We start from the raw sequence: 16,463 nt of genomic DNA on the forward strand, positions 1-16,463 counted from the left end.
TGGGGTCAGTGGTCACACACCTATGGAGCCTCATCAACCTCTGATGACCATCTCAAAGTCAACCGTTAACTCCCAATAACAACACCATCTCAGGGACAAGAGGTCATGCCTGCTTACTCCCAGCCTGAAACATACTTAAATATATATACAACTTTATCATTTATTCAGTGCTGTGAAAGCTAGTGAGAACTTCAAATAATACAGCAGATGCTGAGAAGGAATTTTTGCTTTGGAACCCAGGATTCTGTCAATGGCTCAGTAATTGTTTTAGAAATTTGGCTTTGGCTTTTATAATAGGCAGCATATGTGCGAACAGATTTTGTTATGGTCTCAATGGAAACTGTTGTTGACATCCTCTAGAGATACAGGAGTGTAGACAAAAAGAGCTATACCTGCTCTTGTTACTCTTGGATTCTTATATTTTATACAGTCTTACCCTGATCCACATTCTTCTACAAAAGAGGAGATGTTTTCATATGATCTCATTTGGCATTCCTCCTCTCTCTACCACCTCCGATAGTTCCTGCATGTATTCATCGGGGACTGCTGCTGAGTCCACAGAGTGACAATGATCTATATTTGGAGATGCTTTTTCTGAATGGGGGAGCATCTTTACAGAACTCCCTATCCATTTTTGATGCTAAACCAGCTCGATTGTGCTTAATCCAAAGTGCAATGAATTGTATGCAGTACGGATTCCTAAATAGATCAATGTAACACTCCTATCTTTGATTTATACTCCACCATTACAGGGCAGGGGAGGCTACTCTGGGTTTTCAGGTACATGAGAACCTGGGAGAAAATTGATCTGTGCATAACCTATGTTGCTGACCCAGTTTTGAGAATGTACCAAGGTGTTCTGCTCACAATACACGCTGACCTACAACAGCTAGGGCATTATCTAAATATTTATTAAGAGTGTGGGACCAAAACAAAACAAAACAAAATCTGCTTATCTGCTTATTGTTGAGTTATTGTTGAGCTGTTATAACTTAAATGTGCATTGTGTAACTTTTCTGGCGGAGGGTCTGTCAAATGCTTTTCTCCATGGAGATGTTATTGCTTTGTCTGGAATATTTCACAGTATGATATTAAATCTTTCTACCTTCACTGAGACCAAACCAGACCAAGTTAGAGGTCAGATCTGTGGAAAGGCCACCCCGCTCACTGTCTGAATGCCTGTTTTTCAAGGTAATTTAATAAATGTAAGGTAGAGCTGTTTAAAGTAACACTGTGAAACATTCCAGCCAGAGGCAATGACATAACCGTAGAAATAAGCAGGTGACGGACCACAACCTAAAAGTTAGACAATGTACCTTTAAATGTGAACACAACTATTTCACATAAAATACATAATTCTATTTTATTTTGCCTGTTGTCCATCTGTCCCCTGCTTGTCTGAATCTAAAATGTATCCACTAAGTGCAAGGAACTTAAGGTCTAATTAAGGAGACTAATGCTAAAGGTGCATTGTGAAACTTTTCTGTTGGAGAGTCTGTCATCTGCCTGTCTCCATGGAGATGTTATTGGTTTGCCTGGAACATTCCATGGTATGACACATCTATCTAGCATTTAGTCATTTAAAATACATCAAAAATACAAGATTTCTCTTTTTGAATACAGTTGCATCTAGCCTATAGTTGTCTCCCTTGAGATAGGTTTAATCTCTACCATGGAACATACTTGACAAAGCAATAACATGATGAAGTGACACACCTTAAAGTTCTACCAACTATAATAGATTCTTCCCCCTTTTTTTTTTTTTTTTTTTTTACAGTGTATGACTGGGTTACTTTGCAGTTTCAAGTCAAAATGTTGTACTTTGTATTATCACTTTTCTCACTTTTTCCCTATTACCTGAAATAATGCTATTCATTGAGGCAGGCTTTAATTATACAATACCAACAGCAGAGTTTGTCCACTGGACAGGTAAGATGGATGACTTCTCTATCAGCGATTAGGCTTTAGCTTCCTGTCAGGCTAATTGTTTGTGTTTTATTGATCATAACCATGGTGCTGAATCAATGGTTTACTACACTCACTCTTTAAATAATGTGAAAAAAACTAATCAAATGTGGGGATTAAAAAGAGGCAAATGTTAAAAAATGCATGTTTTACTAAAAGCCAGTCTAACGGTGTGCAGTGCAATATTAAATAAGGAACTATGGGGAGTCAGTGTAATGGAGTAAGCTCTGGAGGGATTGGGACTAATTACTGGTTCAAAAGACAAGTTCTTTGTTACTGGGATCTCACGTAGAGATTAAAAAATATATACTATTGAATACTGTTTTCAGTTTGCTGCTACTGCAAATGTTCTGTTGGACGGTTTGGCAACTGCTTGTCTCCAGAGGGAAGTTATTACCTTGTCTTTAATGTTCCATAGTACATTGTCTCCACGGATACAAGCAAGTGACACTATAGGCCAAGTTACTAGTTAGATTTTTAAGAACATTTTCTAAGACATTTGTGAGCATTAAAAACAAGCAACAACAGTAACATTCATGAAGACAAGCAGCAAACCCACTAGAAAAGTTCTACAGGGCACCTTTAATTTAATATGATTTTAAAGTTGGAAGGTGAAGGATTTTATTCCCCTCAAAATATATAAATTATGCTAAATCATATAAAAGGATCATGTTACTTCCAACAACTTCAATGGAGCCGTGTTGGAAAAATTAGTTGCATTTAATAACAGTACTTTCCAAACTCTGGTCTCTAAGGACATGAATGAAAGAGTATAATTACCCACTGTCTCCTGCCTTCCACAATCACTTCCTTAAATGCTCCAATCAATTATTCATGTAAATATTATCAGCAGGCCTGGAGCCCTTTACAAGAGGAACATCTGCTCTGTGATTTTCAATGGGCACCACTAACTTACTAACCTTCAATTTTAGGACAATGTGTCTCAGTCTTTGCTACAGAAGAGTTGATTTTAATTATGTATAATCAATTTCTATGGCAAGAATCCCTACTTCCGGAGTATTTTTTGGAGACAGATTTGGACTTCGTGTTTGATTTACACATTGTCGGCAGACTTTGTCTTGTTCAAAGAGTATTTAGGGAGTTCAGATAACCTTGAATAATCTACTCAGTCATAGCAAACACACAGTTGCGGGGTGGTGGTGCGGGTGGCATACTTGATGTAGTATTCGATTTAGGGACATAGCACTCAGGAGGGCCGTACAGCGGGTGGTCTAGACACGTAACAATATCTAGTGTCTAAATTTGTTGCATTGCAGGTCACTGTGACTGTATTTACATTGACATTACATAGACACTGCTGTATAATGAACTGCAGGTCAAGTCTGCTGGAGTTGCTGCAATCCTCAGGAGAGTGAAAGGGTCAGAAACACAGTGTCAGAGCTTCGAGCTAAGCTAAACTATTCATGTTGTTTGCCCAAATGCCATCTGTCTGGCCTTTTAGAGTATTGACCGAGTATCCCATTGGGGGCAGTGACAGGCCAAGTTCTGTCATGGCAATTCTGAGAGGAGCTTGGGGTGGCAAACTATACTAAAATAATTATGAGCTCAAGTAAAAGCACTGTTATACAAAGTACAAAAGCAATTAAAAGTCACCTCTTATCCAGATGATGCTTAAAGGTGAGAGGTTATTGCTTTGCCTAGAATGTTTGCTGTATGACTTTGCACTTCTATTTCCATAGAGACAAGAAGGTGATATTGTCAAACCAATTTACACTTCAAATCTATCGTGAGGGATTTTTAAAGGCATTTATCAATAAAGATGCCTGGAACTCAATTAATGTGAGAGTGATGTGTTTAATGGGACAATTCAGGCAAAGAATTAATACCTCAATAACCTCCACCATGCCGAAAAGTTACACAGTGCACCTTTATACTGCACTGCTCCTCAACCCCAATGCCATTGTAAAATAAATCACTGATTATGGATGACATTGAAAAAGACTATGAGAACACATTTTCATGTGTATTTATATTTTAACAAGTCCTTATTTGTTGTGACATTTTTGCAATTGGGCTGTTGTTCCTATTCAGTGAGAGGTCAAAGTTCATCATCATTAAGTTTGATATTACTGAGATGATTATCAGTGGTAACATCATCTGCAGGACTCTAATAGGAGCAGTGCCTCCATAATGCCTGTGGAGGAAGTGAGGGCCAAATGCACCACAGACAGAATGGACTTTGTTTTTCTCATTTGCTTCTTGTTGTAACTGCCATTATGTCTGCAGTCATTGTGAGCCAGTTATTGTTATGCATCCAGAGATGAGTAAGTGATACAGTGTCTCTATGGCTTTCTAACTGAAGAACCAGATAACAAATAGGAGCAAAAGGCAGTTAACACAAATTATTATAAGTACAAGTCTTATTTGCAGATACCCGTGGGAAGTCTGTATATTAGTATTTCCAATAGTTTTAATGTAGAGTGCAGGATATTAGAGGACTCTGAAGTACATAACTGCTTCCTCTCTTTGGCAATGAAACAGCTTCTGCTGCTAACATCATCTGATTTGAGTCACATTGTTTGTCACGGCGCTCACTGATAGGAATAAGAATCCATATAAAAAGCCATTAGTTTTCTATTACTGCCACGGTGGATGGACAGGCACTCAACGCTGCACCCAATCACTGTGTTTAAAGTGTCAGGTTGCCTTGAAAGAAGTCTACCTCAGCTGGGGCTCCCCTGCCACTTCCCCCGGGGGCTGAGTGGCTGAAATGACCATAAAACTGTGTTGAGCTCGACAGCCTGTAATTTCAGCTGCGAGTGGCGCTTCAGCGAGGTATAATGGAAAGCCGGTGGAAGCTGTGGCACGGGCTGCATCCCTGTGTTGGAACACCATTGTCTGAACACTCAGGACACCTCTCTAAACTTTAAATTACTGTTTTTAAGCCGTCATTGTCTGAGAGAGCTCCGCTTCTAAAAAGAAACACAGGCGTTTGTTCGGCGCTTTAATCTTCTCTGCTCTTTGCCTTTTTCTGACAAAATGTGGGATTCTTTGTTAGCATCAAACACTGTGAGAAATCAAAAAACAGAAATGTCGTGCAGTCGTCTGGCACAACATTCACTCACCTTGTATTTCTTTATCGCGCTCATAAAATGTTCTTCTCGATTCAAAAGCAATGAAGTACTTTGAAAACAGGTGGACTGACAGATAACTTTGTAGTACTCTCTCCCCTCTTTATCTACATTAGCATTCAGTACCACGGAGATGACATTTGCGTGTTTGTTGTGTTGGTGCATATCTGTCTGTGTCAGCCACGCCAGAGCAAGCACAAGCGCACTGCCCTGTGAAGCACAGCTAAAGCAGAGCGGAGCATGTAACGGCCGCTCATTTTAAGAGGAAGAAGAAGAAGAAAGAGGAGGAGGACGAGAGGGAGGAGGAGGAGAGGGAGGGAGGAAGAGGAGGAGGACTGGAGATGAATGTGGAGTAATGACCGCAGTGGGGTTAGCTGCTGGAGGCTGGACCATCACACTACAGTGGCTCTGTGTGTAGATACAGGAGGACAGCAACTGACATGGGCACACACATATAGCATTACCTCATCATACAACATTAGCCTAGAGTCACAAGAGTGACATGCTGTTTCCCATGAAGTCACAGAAGAGATATGTGGGCACCTTGGTTTTATACACAACATGAAACATTCATTCTTTACCATCATAAGGTATGCACAGTTTACCTTTAAACCTGTACATTTTAATTTGATTAAAATATGTGTTGTCAATTCTGAAAAAGAAAGTCTGAAGACTGAATTTATGCAGCAAGCCATGGAAGAGTTTAGAACTGAACCTGCACTCATTATGTTGCACTTATTATAGGAGCTGGCACAGTTTGTTATTTACAGGGTATTGTAGAGTTCTGATTATGATAAAGTCAATCTAAATTTTTTTAAAAGTAGTTGTTTAACAGTATTTGTAGTAGTTTTACTATTCCACGGGTAAAGCTTGCACAGTTTTTGTCTATTATGAATTTGTCAAAAATCACATTGTTGTTGACAAAAGTAAATTGACAAACTGAACAGAACATACAAAGTTTTGCTTTAATTGGGCAAACAAAGACCATGACAGCCCCAGAACAGCTCAACAACTCATTACTTTATCTTAATTAACCAGTGTCACTGTTAATCACAGCACTCCGTGTGAGCTCTAAAATGTCACTGAGAAAAAATGACAAAATAGTAGCTGCCTGTTTGCCAAATTGGGTTTTTCTGCATGACGCTGCTCCCCTTTGTGGCCAGTGTGCCAGAGGTGTGCCATTGCACCTTTGAACTCGGCTCTGAATCGGTCGCATGGATGACTCAGTACGCAGCAGACTCTGGGACTTGTGTGGGCAACCGTGATGTGAACAGTACAGACAGAGCAACTTTGCACTCACTTCTCCCAATAAACCGACTTAAAAAGATTAGCAATGGCACCTCAGGGCTTTCCCAGCTCTTATCACAAACATGCACTGAAACAAAACATACTATTTTTATCCGGTTGGGGAAAAGCGAGTTTGGGAGAAGTGGCTCTGATGTCCAAAAACAAGGCCAAAGTTGTATAGTTTTCAAGAATAAAAGATAGAAAATAGCTTGTTAGGACACTGTGGAGAACTGGTTGGTATTCTTCACACCTGCTGTAGGGGAACAGAAGCAGATGTTTCCTATAGTTTCTCAGTTTGATGCTGGGTACAATTGGCAGCTAGTCAGAGCAAACAGAGCCAGTAGAATCAGGTCCAGTGCTTTGAATTCACACATGCATGTAGGAGAGGATAAACCTGCTTATCTGACTGTGATTTGTGTTTGCTGTGCAGGTCGCGGCTGGTGGATTTTTACGTCAACTGTGCCGAGATTCAGCACACAGTGAGCAACTGCCCCAACCAGGGAAACCATCAAGCCTGTCTGGCCTCCTATGCACGACTCATAGGTTTGTGCTTCGTTGGTTTGTTTATTTATTCTCTATTTTATTTTAATCAAGTCCGCATTTACCATTTTTTTAAGTCCAAGACCTAGATAAACAAGTAAGAAGCAATTTGAATTTCACAAGCACATAAGACAGGGAGGTTGGTGTTTTAATGTGCTGACCCTGTAGGCTTATAGGAAAATCAGTGCAAGGAAAACAAATGGATGCACTCTATTTGCCCCAAATCTGGTATGTGTTTACTTGGACTAATAAAAGATTATTTAAATCTCTTCCCCAAAACATTTTAACGTGTGCCTGTAGAGTTAATCAGTTGGACTTGCGTTCTCCTTGAGGTAATTGGAGACCTTCAGTACTGGAGATCGTTACTTTATTAAAAAAGTGATGGCCATCTGTTTGGGAGTAAAACATGGAAGAGGTATTTAGATAATTAAGACGGGATTTTAAAAAGTAATTTGTCAAAGCAAAACAGGTTTACAGGTGGAGCAGCATCAATCCAAGTTTGAATTTTCATAAGGCCATGGGCATCAAAAGATTCCTTGTACTAGTCCCAAAAAGATGGAATAAAGAGGATTGTTTTAGACAAAAAACATCTGATACACAGTAATTATGATGGCTAAAAATATTAATTGGTAAAAATCCACTGACAGGTAATAAGCCAGTGTTTGTATTGTTCCAGAGCAGAAAGCATAAAAGAGTGACTGCTTGCTTGAGTGTATTGATATATGTCTGTTTAAATTAGTACATGACACAATGGCACAAATGTGATACTAATGAATGCAGTCCATTTGTGCCAATTATCAACTGTTTTTCCCTGATGTCTTTCAGGGACAGACATGACTCCAAACTACGTGGACAGCAGCTTCTCAAACTGGACCGTTTCTCCGGCCTGTATGTGTGACGGCAGTGGAAACCAGGAGGAGGAGTGTATGAAGATCCTGCGCTACTTCACCCATAATGCCTGTCTAAGTGAGCTATCTTTGTATATACATGAGCGGGTATGTAGAGATGTGAGTAACTGATAGTGGTCCACCGATCATGTAATATTGATGAACACAGAGCTGTCTAGCAGTAGTTACTCTTGCTGTCATGTAAAAACATGTAGCATTGATCTGATGTAACTTGAATGATTTTCTGTCGGTGTGTGTGTTGTTATAGGAAATAGATGATGAGGGCGGCTGATGGAAAAATTGAGAGTGAGGGCCTGACATAAATTTATATATATATATATTTATAGATCTTTGAGTGACACGTTAGATTTAGTATGTATTTTTAAAATTCAAAATACATTTTGACCAAGTTTTCAGAAATGGGTGCAAGGTGTTAAATATATTATCCATTATTCAGGCTTTTTCAGGTAGAGTCTGAATCATGCTAAAACAATGGCTGCTACAGCCAACTTTGGCTAGGTGGTTTGAGCAGGGAAATGATCATAAGAAGTCTGGTAAAAGTGAATGGATTGAGTAGACTGTTGGGATCGGCAGCTGATGACATCATGCAGTGGTGCCATGCTTTCGAGAGGGACAATCTACACAGTGGTCTTTTCCAGAATTACTGAGGAGGTAACCAACAAATTATTATAATTATCAATTAACTGCTATAGGCAAATAGTCACATAAAACTGGACATAAGGCAAGGCAAGGCAAGGCAAGTTTATTTGTATAGCACAATTCGTACACCAAGTAATTCAAAGTGCTTTACAGAATAAGAAATACATTTAAAAAAAACAAATCAAAACCTAAATAATCATGAAGATTAAATTTTAAAAAGAGAGACATAAATTGGAGAGAAGAGTGCAGAATGAAAACCTTTCAGTTATATGCACAGTTAAACAGAAATGTTTTGAGCCTGGATTTAAACAGCGTCACAAAAGAGTCTGTCTCACATGTTCAGGAAGACTGTTCCAGGTTTTAGCTGCATGAACCTGAAACGCTATAACTTTTCACTTGTGTCTACCAAGGTTGAGGTCATAGTTGACTGAACAAGAACAAAGATCAACATAGATGGTCTGTTTAGTTTAGGGCACCCTTCTTTGAAATCGAGCCATGTCCATATTAAGACTGCACACTGCAAGTTCGGTTGTGATTCACAATGAGACAGGAGGCACAAATTACCAGTGAAAGTTTCCTCGCTTCACTTTGCTGTAAGTTATCCATGGACACTGATTTAGTTGGAATGAGATGTTCTTAGGCACTGAGAAACATGTAATGGCTTATCACTCCACCATCCATCCCTTGGGCACGGCTTTAATACAAAAGAAACCATTTGCATGTGAATTTCTTTTTCAATCTACAAGAGTTAAAGGGCTTATGCCTTGCAGAGGAAAATGTCATAAAGGCAGCCGATTTCAGCCAAATGGAATAATGTCGAAAGCTAAAATATATATCTTGTACAGTGAATGAGTGGTACACAGGCCACTGCAGTATGACAAAGTAGTTAGATGCGTTTTCACTCATGGCATGCTCTGAAGAAGGAGTAGAGCGCTGTCATCAAACCTCAATGACACTGTTGCCTTAACATGTTCTATTGTGTGGATAATGCTTTCAGACCATTTCAATAGACTGCTGGGGTGTGCATTTTAGCTGAGTGTGCACTTTGAAGGATGAGGCAGGGAGCTGAGGAGGCGTCCTGAAAAATAACACAAAATGCAGCATCTCCGTTCTGCAGTCACTGAGAGCAGGCCATAAATTTACACCGTAGCATGCACACCATCACTGTACAATACAAACATGCATTCTTCCAGATCAATTAGAATGGAGCGTTGCTTGAATATCACTAGTAATCTATTTTCCCCAGAGAATTTGCTTTTCGTATTGACTGACAAAACAGAAACAGAAATTACAAAACATCCACAATACAAGTTCAAGCAACTGGATAGTCACGGATTTAGCATTTAATCAATGGAGCAGCAGGCCTGAAGAAAAAGGAAAGGATAGAGCAAAATAAGCTACACAGATCTCTATTGTGTTATTTCCGCAATTTAGACCTGGCACCTCAAAGTACCCTGGGAAAAAAAAAAGGAGACCTAATGACGAAATTGGTTTATATATATATATATATAAATGTATTTTTATGCCCTGCTTGATACCAGTCTCTTGCTATTTTTGCTACTTATTTTGAATTATATTGTGATGTGTGAGCTTTTGTGTGCAAATAATTTCCCTTGTGGATTAATAAAGTTTGTCTAAGTCTAAAACGTGCCTACACAGTAGGTTTGTGGTAAAAAAGAAGTCTGTGGGTGAATCGTTTGTAAATTGAAATGTCAGGTCTTCATATCGTCCATAACCTATCAGCAGAGCTTATCGCCCATTGGTTCTTTGGTTTCTAAACAATTGTGATCGGCTTCAGCCATAAAAAAACATATAGTTCGATACCTTATTCATGTGATGTTGTTGGATAAATATCATCATAGTGGGTTTTAGACTAATACCATATAAATAATGAGTTTTTATCTTTGGGGATTTTGTCAGTAAATATTTTTATTAAATAGTTAATCATCAGTAATATTGGCTCTTGGTGCCCTATGTAAGTGTGTGGCAATATCCCATTGAGAAGCTGAAAACAACCAATGTGATTATCCAGTGCTGTGTTTGTCCATTCGAAGTGACGAGCAAAATGCCATCTCTCGTTTGTTTGGTAATATTCTGTATTTGATCAGTCACATAAATCTAAATTCAAAGTCAATTCCGCATGCCGACCCTATAATGGATGTTGGTTGCCAGGCAATTACATGGGCTGTCTTCTCTGTGGTGAACAAAGAGGTACCAGGCTTGTGTTTTAAAGGGATGAGCAGTGAAAAGGTACTCAGCGCTGTTCGAGCACATCCATTCGGAAAGCCCACTGAGCAGGATTTATCACATTTTGCAGATGCTCTCACACCCATTAAAAAACATAACCAGAACAGAATATGGATGCTCACTGCTGTGTCTGAGCTAACACAACTCCAAATGCATTTTGCACACAATTATATGATTCGTCTTATTTTGATACCTCCTGGATATAGCAGTTACAACCACTGACCACTGTCTCTCCATTTAGACTTAAGACTCGGACTGAGACGAATTTATTGATCACCAACAGAAATTATCTGGACACAGTAGCTCACATATCACAGTATATTATAATAACACAGAGCAAAAATATAAATGGTAATAATACATTCATAGTAAGTAGCAAAAATAGCAAAAGACTGGTGTCAATAAGGTGAAATTATATAACTGTACACACAGAATAAAAAATTAAATATAGACATTTTGTAATATAAATATACCTCAGCTATATACAAGAGGTCGTAAGGAGAAACAGTGCAAAGATGAAATAATACTGGCAATGAGTTAATAACTACAATAGATACAGAGTAATTCAACTAAAAGTAATATTAGCACAGGGTACAATAACTTTTAGTGGAACTTTAAGCAGCTGCAATGAAGCTCACAAACTTTTAACTATCCAAATCGTCAACAGTGCCACTGTTTTAAAGCTATATTGTGCGCAGTGTGTGTCCATAGGTGTCTTTAGGAATGATAATGACCAGTTTAATTAAAAACTTAAACATATTATCGACTGTGAATGCATCTGTGTAAATAACAAATGCTTGTGCTTGGAGACAACTTTGAAGTTATTCCCAAGTAGTACATTTTAAGCTTCAGATTTCTGCTGTTGATTAGTCTGACGCATAACTTTGCTCGATGAATCTCAAGCCTTTTTTTCTCTCTCCACACCCTTCTTATTCCCGCGGCTGCCAGAGCTTGGGCAAAACACCAAGAAGTTGACTTAAGGCTGTCTGGCTGCTCACTGGCTTATAGCACAGATTCAGTACAAAAGCAAATGACTTCCTGTTTGTGTCCCCACAGAGAACGCCATCCAGGCCTTTGGGTACGGCAACGAGAACACTGCTGGGAAAAGCACGTCTGTCCCTGGACCCCATGTGACTGTAATGAGGTCAGAACTGCCTGTCACACCCAGGACTGACGGATACATCAGTAAGGTAAATACATACATGCACTCACACATATGAGGTACTGCACTTTTGGTAAATGGTAAATAGTCACATTTATTATACACATTTATATAGCTCTTTTCCAATTTCAAGGCACGCAAACTGCTTTACATCAACAAACCACTCACCCTTTCACACACAGACACGAGGGGTGAGATGAGTTAAGTGTCTTGCCCAGAGGCACAACAACAGCATTTATCTGTGGGAGATGAGTGGGGGATTCGAACTGCCAACCTTCGAATTAGTAGACAAATGCACACATATATGTTATATATATGTTTGTGAATATTAGTGTTGTCCTAGAGTTGTTAAGAGAGGCAGGAGACTGTTGTACAGGACCTGTGGACATGGCTAGTGAATGTATTGTTGTAGTTTTGTCCTTTCAAATCTGCTTTTTCTTACACAAAATGAGGTTGTATAGTCCTGGATTGACATCATATTGATGCAAAGCAGGCCAAAGCAGTTTGAAAAGTGCACAGCATAAAGCTTCAGTGAGACAAGATAAAGAAATGGGAAAGTGTATCAAGTGTATTCTCACTGTGAGCAGTATATATATATATATATATATATATATATATATATATATATATATATATATATATATATATATATATATATATATATATATATATATATATATATATATATATATATATACTGCTCACAGTGAGAATACATGTTTTTCTAGGTATTTTTGAGCAATAAAAACACCTATAATTTAATAAATATAAGGCAGATCTGTTCAGTTTCATATTGTGGAACATTCTAAGTGAAAAAATTACACAGTGCACCTTTAACAACATTATTTAAACCATAAATATTATTACAACGTTCACATGCCTTTCAATGTCTGTTTTACTTATAACTGTTACCATTACTAATTATATTCTGATTTCACATGCACTGCTATTACCATGGCAATAATATTAATATTACCTGTTCATTCTAGCACTACTTGAGGTAATGCCTACAGGTGCTATACTACACACTTGTCCATTTTAAAATTGCAGTCGTTCAGAGATGCTAATGTGTACTTAAGTGGTAAAGTACATTCTGTTCCTATGTGGTGTACTTAGAGGGCATATTCTTATGTGATACTGGAGCTATGAGTTCAGCACATTTCACAAAAGGTTAACCTCTTTAACACAGCATCATCATTATGCACACTTGAATGATTTTGAGTTTAATTATGTAATGTAAAAAAATCACTAAAAATGAATTATCAACCCTTATCCCAAAGTACAGAATAAAATATCATGTGTTTGATAAAGGATTTTGTGAAATAACTAACCCCAAATCACTGCAGCTTTCACATTTGCATTACGTTCCATCTTTCTGCCTGTTAAAGTAATTGGCAAATCAGGCCTGATGCTTTATAATCGTCAGTTTATGCTACACCCAGGATGATGACATTTGGAAGAAATCTTTATATATAAATATTTTCTCAGCTCCACAATGGAATGATGGAGAAGCGAGGTGGGGGTTTAATCTGGATTAGAGCAGCTAAAAGACTGGCCCAGGGCTTGTACTTTGCTGCAGACTGTAGAAGTCACCTCTGACTGGCTGCCTCACTCTGACTGAGACAAACTAGTTCTTATGCAGCACCTGTTTGCCTTCTAATAGTGCCGAATACTTCATTTTCTGTTCAAATAAAATGTGACAATGACAGGAGCATATCATCTGCCACAGAAGTCCATGCAATCTCACTGCACAAAAATATTTCAGCCTTCACTGGAGAAAGATGGATATTTTCCCTTTCCTGTCTTTAAACTGAACTATAGAGCTAGATGAGTTTTCACAATGAAAAATAGTGGAGTTTAACAGATGTATTTTAGATGTGCTGTGCTGCCTCTGGTTAAAGACTAATGATGTTTTTCACCTTTACTCTGCTGACTTCAGCTTCAACTGTGAAACTGTAACATACAACTGTAACATATAACTGTAACATCATTCACTGCTACTGTAAATGCTCTTTTAAATAAACTACAGGGAATGTACAAAGATCAGGCTTGACATCTGAATGTAATAAGAATGTCATTGAGGACTTCAATATAGTGCCCTTATATAGTAATCTGTTAGGCATTTGTTACTACTGCATTTGATTTTCCCTTTAAATGTCAACTGTATTAAGAACAACCTTGTCAAAAGCTGCAGTTCAGGAGAAAGTCTGTTCTTTTAACCATCATAATTTGGCAAAATTCTTACATCTGCCCTATCTCTCAGATTTGAAAATAACAACAAATAATGTAGCTGTGTGCAAACATGTTAAGCAGACAGTATTCTTGAATGCAAATACAAATGAATGACTCCCCATTGAGATGTTTGTTCTTGAGGTTTTGCAGTGACTCGTGCAGTCATTAAATGGTCACAGTGCAACAGAGTCATTGCATTGTGCTTTACTCACTGGCTCTCATTGTTGGGAAGACAGCAAATTAAAACCTTAGAAATATGTGACGAGGAGAATTAATGAAGGAGCAGGCCTGATAACAATAACAGTGTGTATGCTGGGGAAAGGTAGGAGACGCAGGGGAATTGGCTCTGTGCATGTGTGTGTGAGGTATTGATGCACTGTCTGGCACTAGCGCTGTGTTTAATTTATTGTAAAAATGGTAATTAGGAAACAATAAGACGTGTGATTACTCAAGCAGGAACTTTATAATTAGGGAGGAAGCTGCAAGGGACATTTTGGGCGGCCCAGCATCTTTAGACAAGTATGTTCTGGCAATTAAAAACTGTCAAACTTCCATGACAGAGAAATTGGGGGGAGTGTTGTTTTGGTTGGGAGTTGACTTGGCTCAAGATCCAACTGTCCGAGTGTGTAAATCACAACAAACCTCGGAAACAAAACAAACATCTCTAACATGCACCTGCATCAACAGAATTAAAATATGTTTAACTAAAGTTATTATGGATTAACCAATTCATTCACCCACACTGATTTACAATGCTTCAATTACGGGTGTAACTGTTCTAAATCTATGCATTTATTTAAAGGTGCATTGTGTAACTTTTCTGGTGGAAGGCCTGTCAAATGCTTTTCTCCATGGAGATGTTATTGACCTAAGCAGACCAAGTTACAGGTCAGATCCGTGGAGAGGCAATCCCCACTCAGAGTGAGAATGCCTGTTTTCTAAGTATTTTTTTTTTAGCAGTAAAACCACATGTCAACCTGTGAAACAATGTAAAGTAGAGCTGTTTAATGTCATACTGTGGAACATTCCAGGCAAAGCAATGACATCTCCACAGAAACAAGCATAGTTACATAGTGCACCTTCAAAAATATAAGATCTATATTTAAATCAACCTTTTTTCATGACATAAAATTCGATGTTCTGATCTATGGCAGTCATCACCAATTGTGCAACTTTAAAGCAGACATTTGGGTGGTGATATAAAACTAATATAGTCATAACTGACAAATAATATAAAGTTAAAGTTGGGCTGGGTTAGTAGTACTAAAGCATATTACTGATATTACAGATAACACTCTGGTTGCTTCACATAACCATTGCCAAGATAATACAGGTAGAGGTTGCATGATGTATAACCTTTAAAAAGACTTTCTCTCATTACCACTCACAAATGCATTTCTGCACATGCCCTATAGGAGGCTGCTATAATTAATGCAAGGAACTTGTGAATAAACTCAAAGTGAAACCACATGAGACGAGGAGAAACAGTCCATAGCAAGTGTATGAGTGAGTGACTGCTGCTGCTCGCCTTCCCATGTCACTCATTTAGTTTGTATTCTTTAGTGTTTTCTGCTAATTTAGATGCATAATTATTCACCATGTCAGTCGCGCTGCTTACCGGTTTTATCCCATGCTGGTAAGGGAGGCTGGTCCTTTGAGTATCTCCGTCTCATATTCATATACAGGACTGTGTACTGTGTTGATGGTAGGAAACTGTAAGTGTCTTGTTTGTATTCCCAGGACTGGCGTGGGCCTCGATGAGATAAAATGGATTTTCTTTGGCCCCTGATGTGAATTTTAATGTCCCCCCACGTTCATTCGCAATACATTTCACTTTTAATACCATAAACTGTCAATGTGTTAATTTACTGAGACTGGAATTTCCCTGTTACATTTGTTGATTTTCTGCTTGGCTAGATCAAATTGACTACGTAACTCAGGATAACTCGATAAGTTGGGGGGAAAAGGCTGCCCTGCAATTGTACTGTAAATAGCCAAACATGGGTCGATAGCAAAAACTATTGGTGTTGTACACATAGTTACACACAGTTACCTGATGTTCTGTGGGTGAATGGCTGTAGATCAGAGCATTTCCACCTTGTCTTTACCGGTCACGCTTTATGAACTGCAGTAGATCTCAAAGCAAACGTGCGATGTGTGTGTTTGTGTGTGTGTGTGTGGGGGGGGTATGTGTGTGCGTGTAGATATGGAGGCTGGCTGCAAAAGGCGATCTGGACTCATGTCAACAGGCTGCTGCTACACATCACTGCCCCTGCTAATTAATTGGCTTTTAGTTGAGGATGTCTTTTGTGCATTGTCAGGCTAGCCATGGCTTCAATGCCTCTGTTTCTGGCAACTATCTCTTAACCATTTTTAGGAAACACTAATTGT

General features: G+C 38.6%; 1 protein-coding gene across 1 annotated transcript in view; it reads left to right on the forward strand.

Moving 5' to 3' along the window:
• Window positions 1–16,463, forward strand: part of LOC110169935 (GDNF family receptor alpha-2-like) — a 53,594-nt gene that overhangs the window by 34,068 nt on the left and 3,063 nt on the right. Inside the window, exons 5-7 of the mRNA XM_020935545.2 lie at window positions 6,775–6,887; window positions 7,710–7,850; window positions 11,735–11,868. Coding sequence (XP_020791204.2) covers window positions 6,775–6,887; window positions 7,710–7,850; window positions 11,735–11,868 — 388 coding nt within the window. The remainder of the gene's footprint in view (window positions 1–6,774; window positions 6,888–7,709; window positions 7,851–11,734; window positions 11,869–16,463) is intronic.

This window comes from Boleophthalmus pectinirostris, unplaced genomic scaffold (genome assembly GCF_026225935.1).
Source record: "Boleophthalmus pectinirostris isolate CB_2022bp ecotype Guang Dong unplaced genomic scaffold, ASM2622593v1 HiC_scaffold_4, whole genome shotgun sequence".
NCBI lineage: Eukaryota > Metazoa > Chordata > Actinopteri > Gobiiformes > Gobiidae > Boleophthalmus > Boleophthalmus pectinirostris.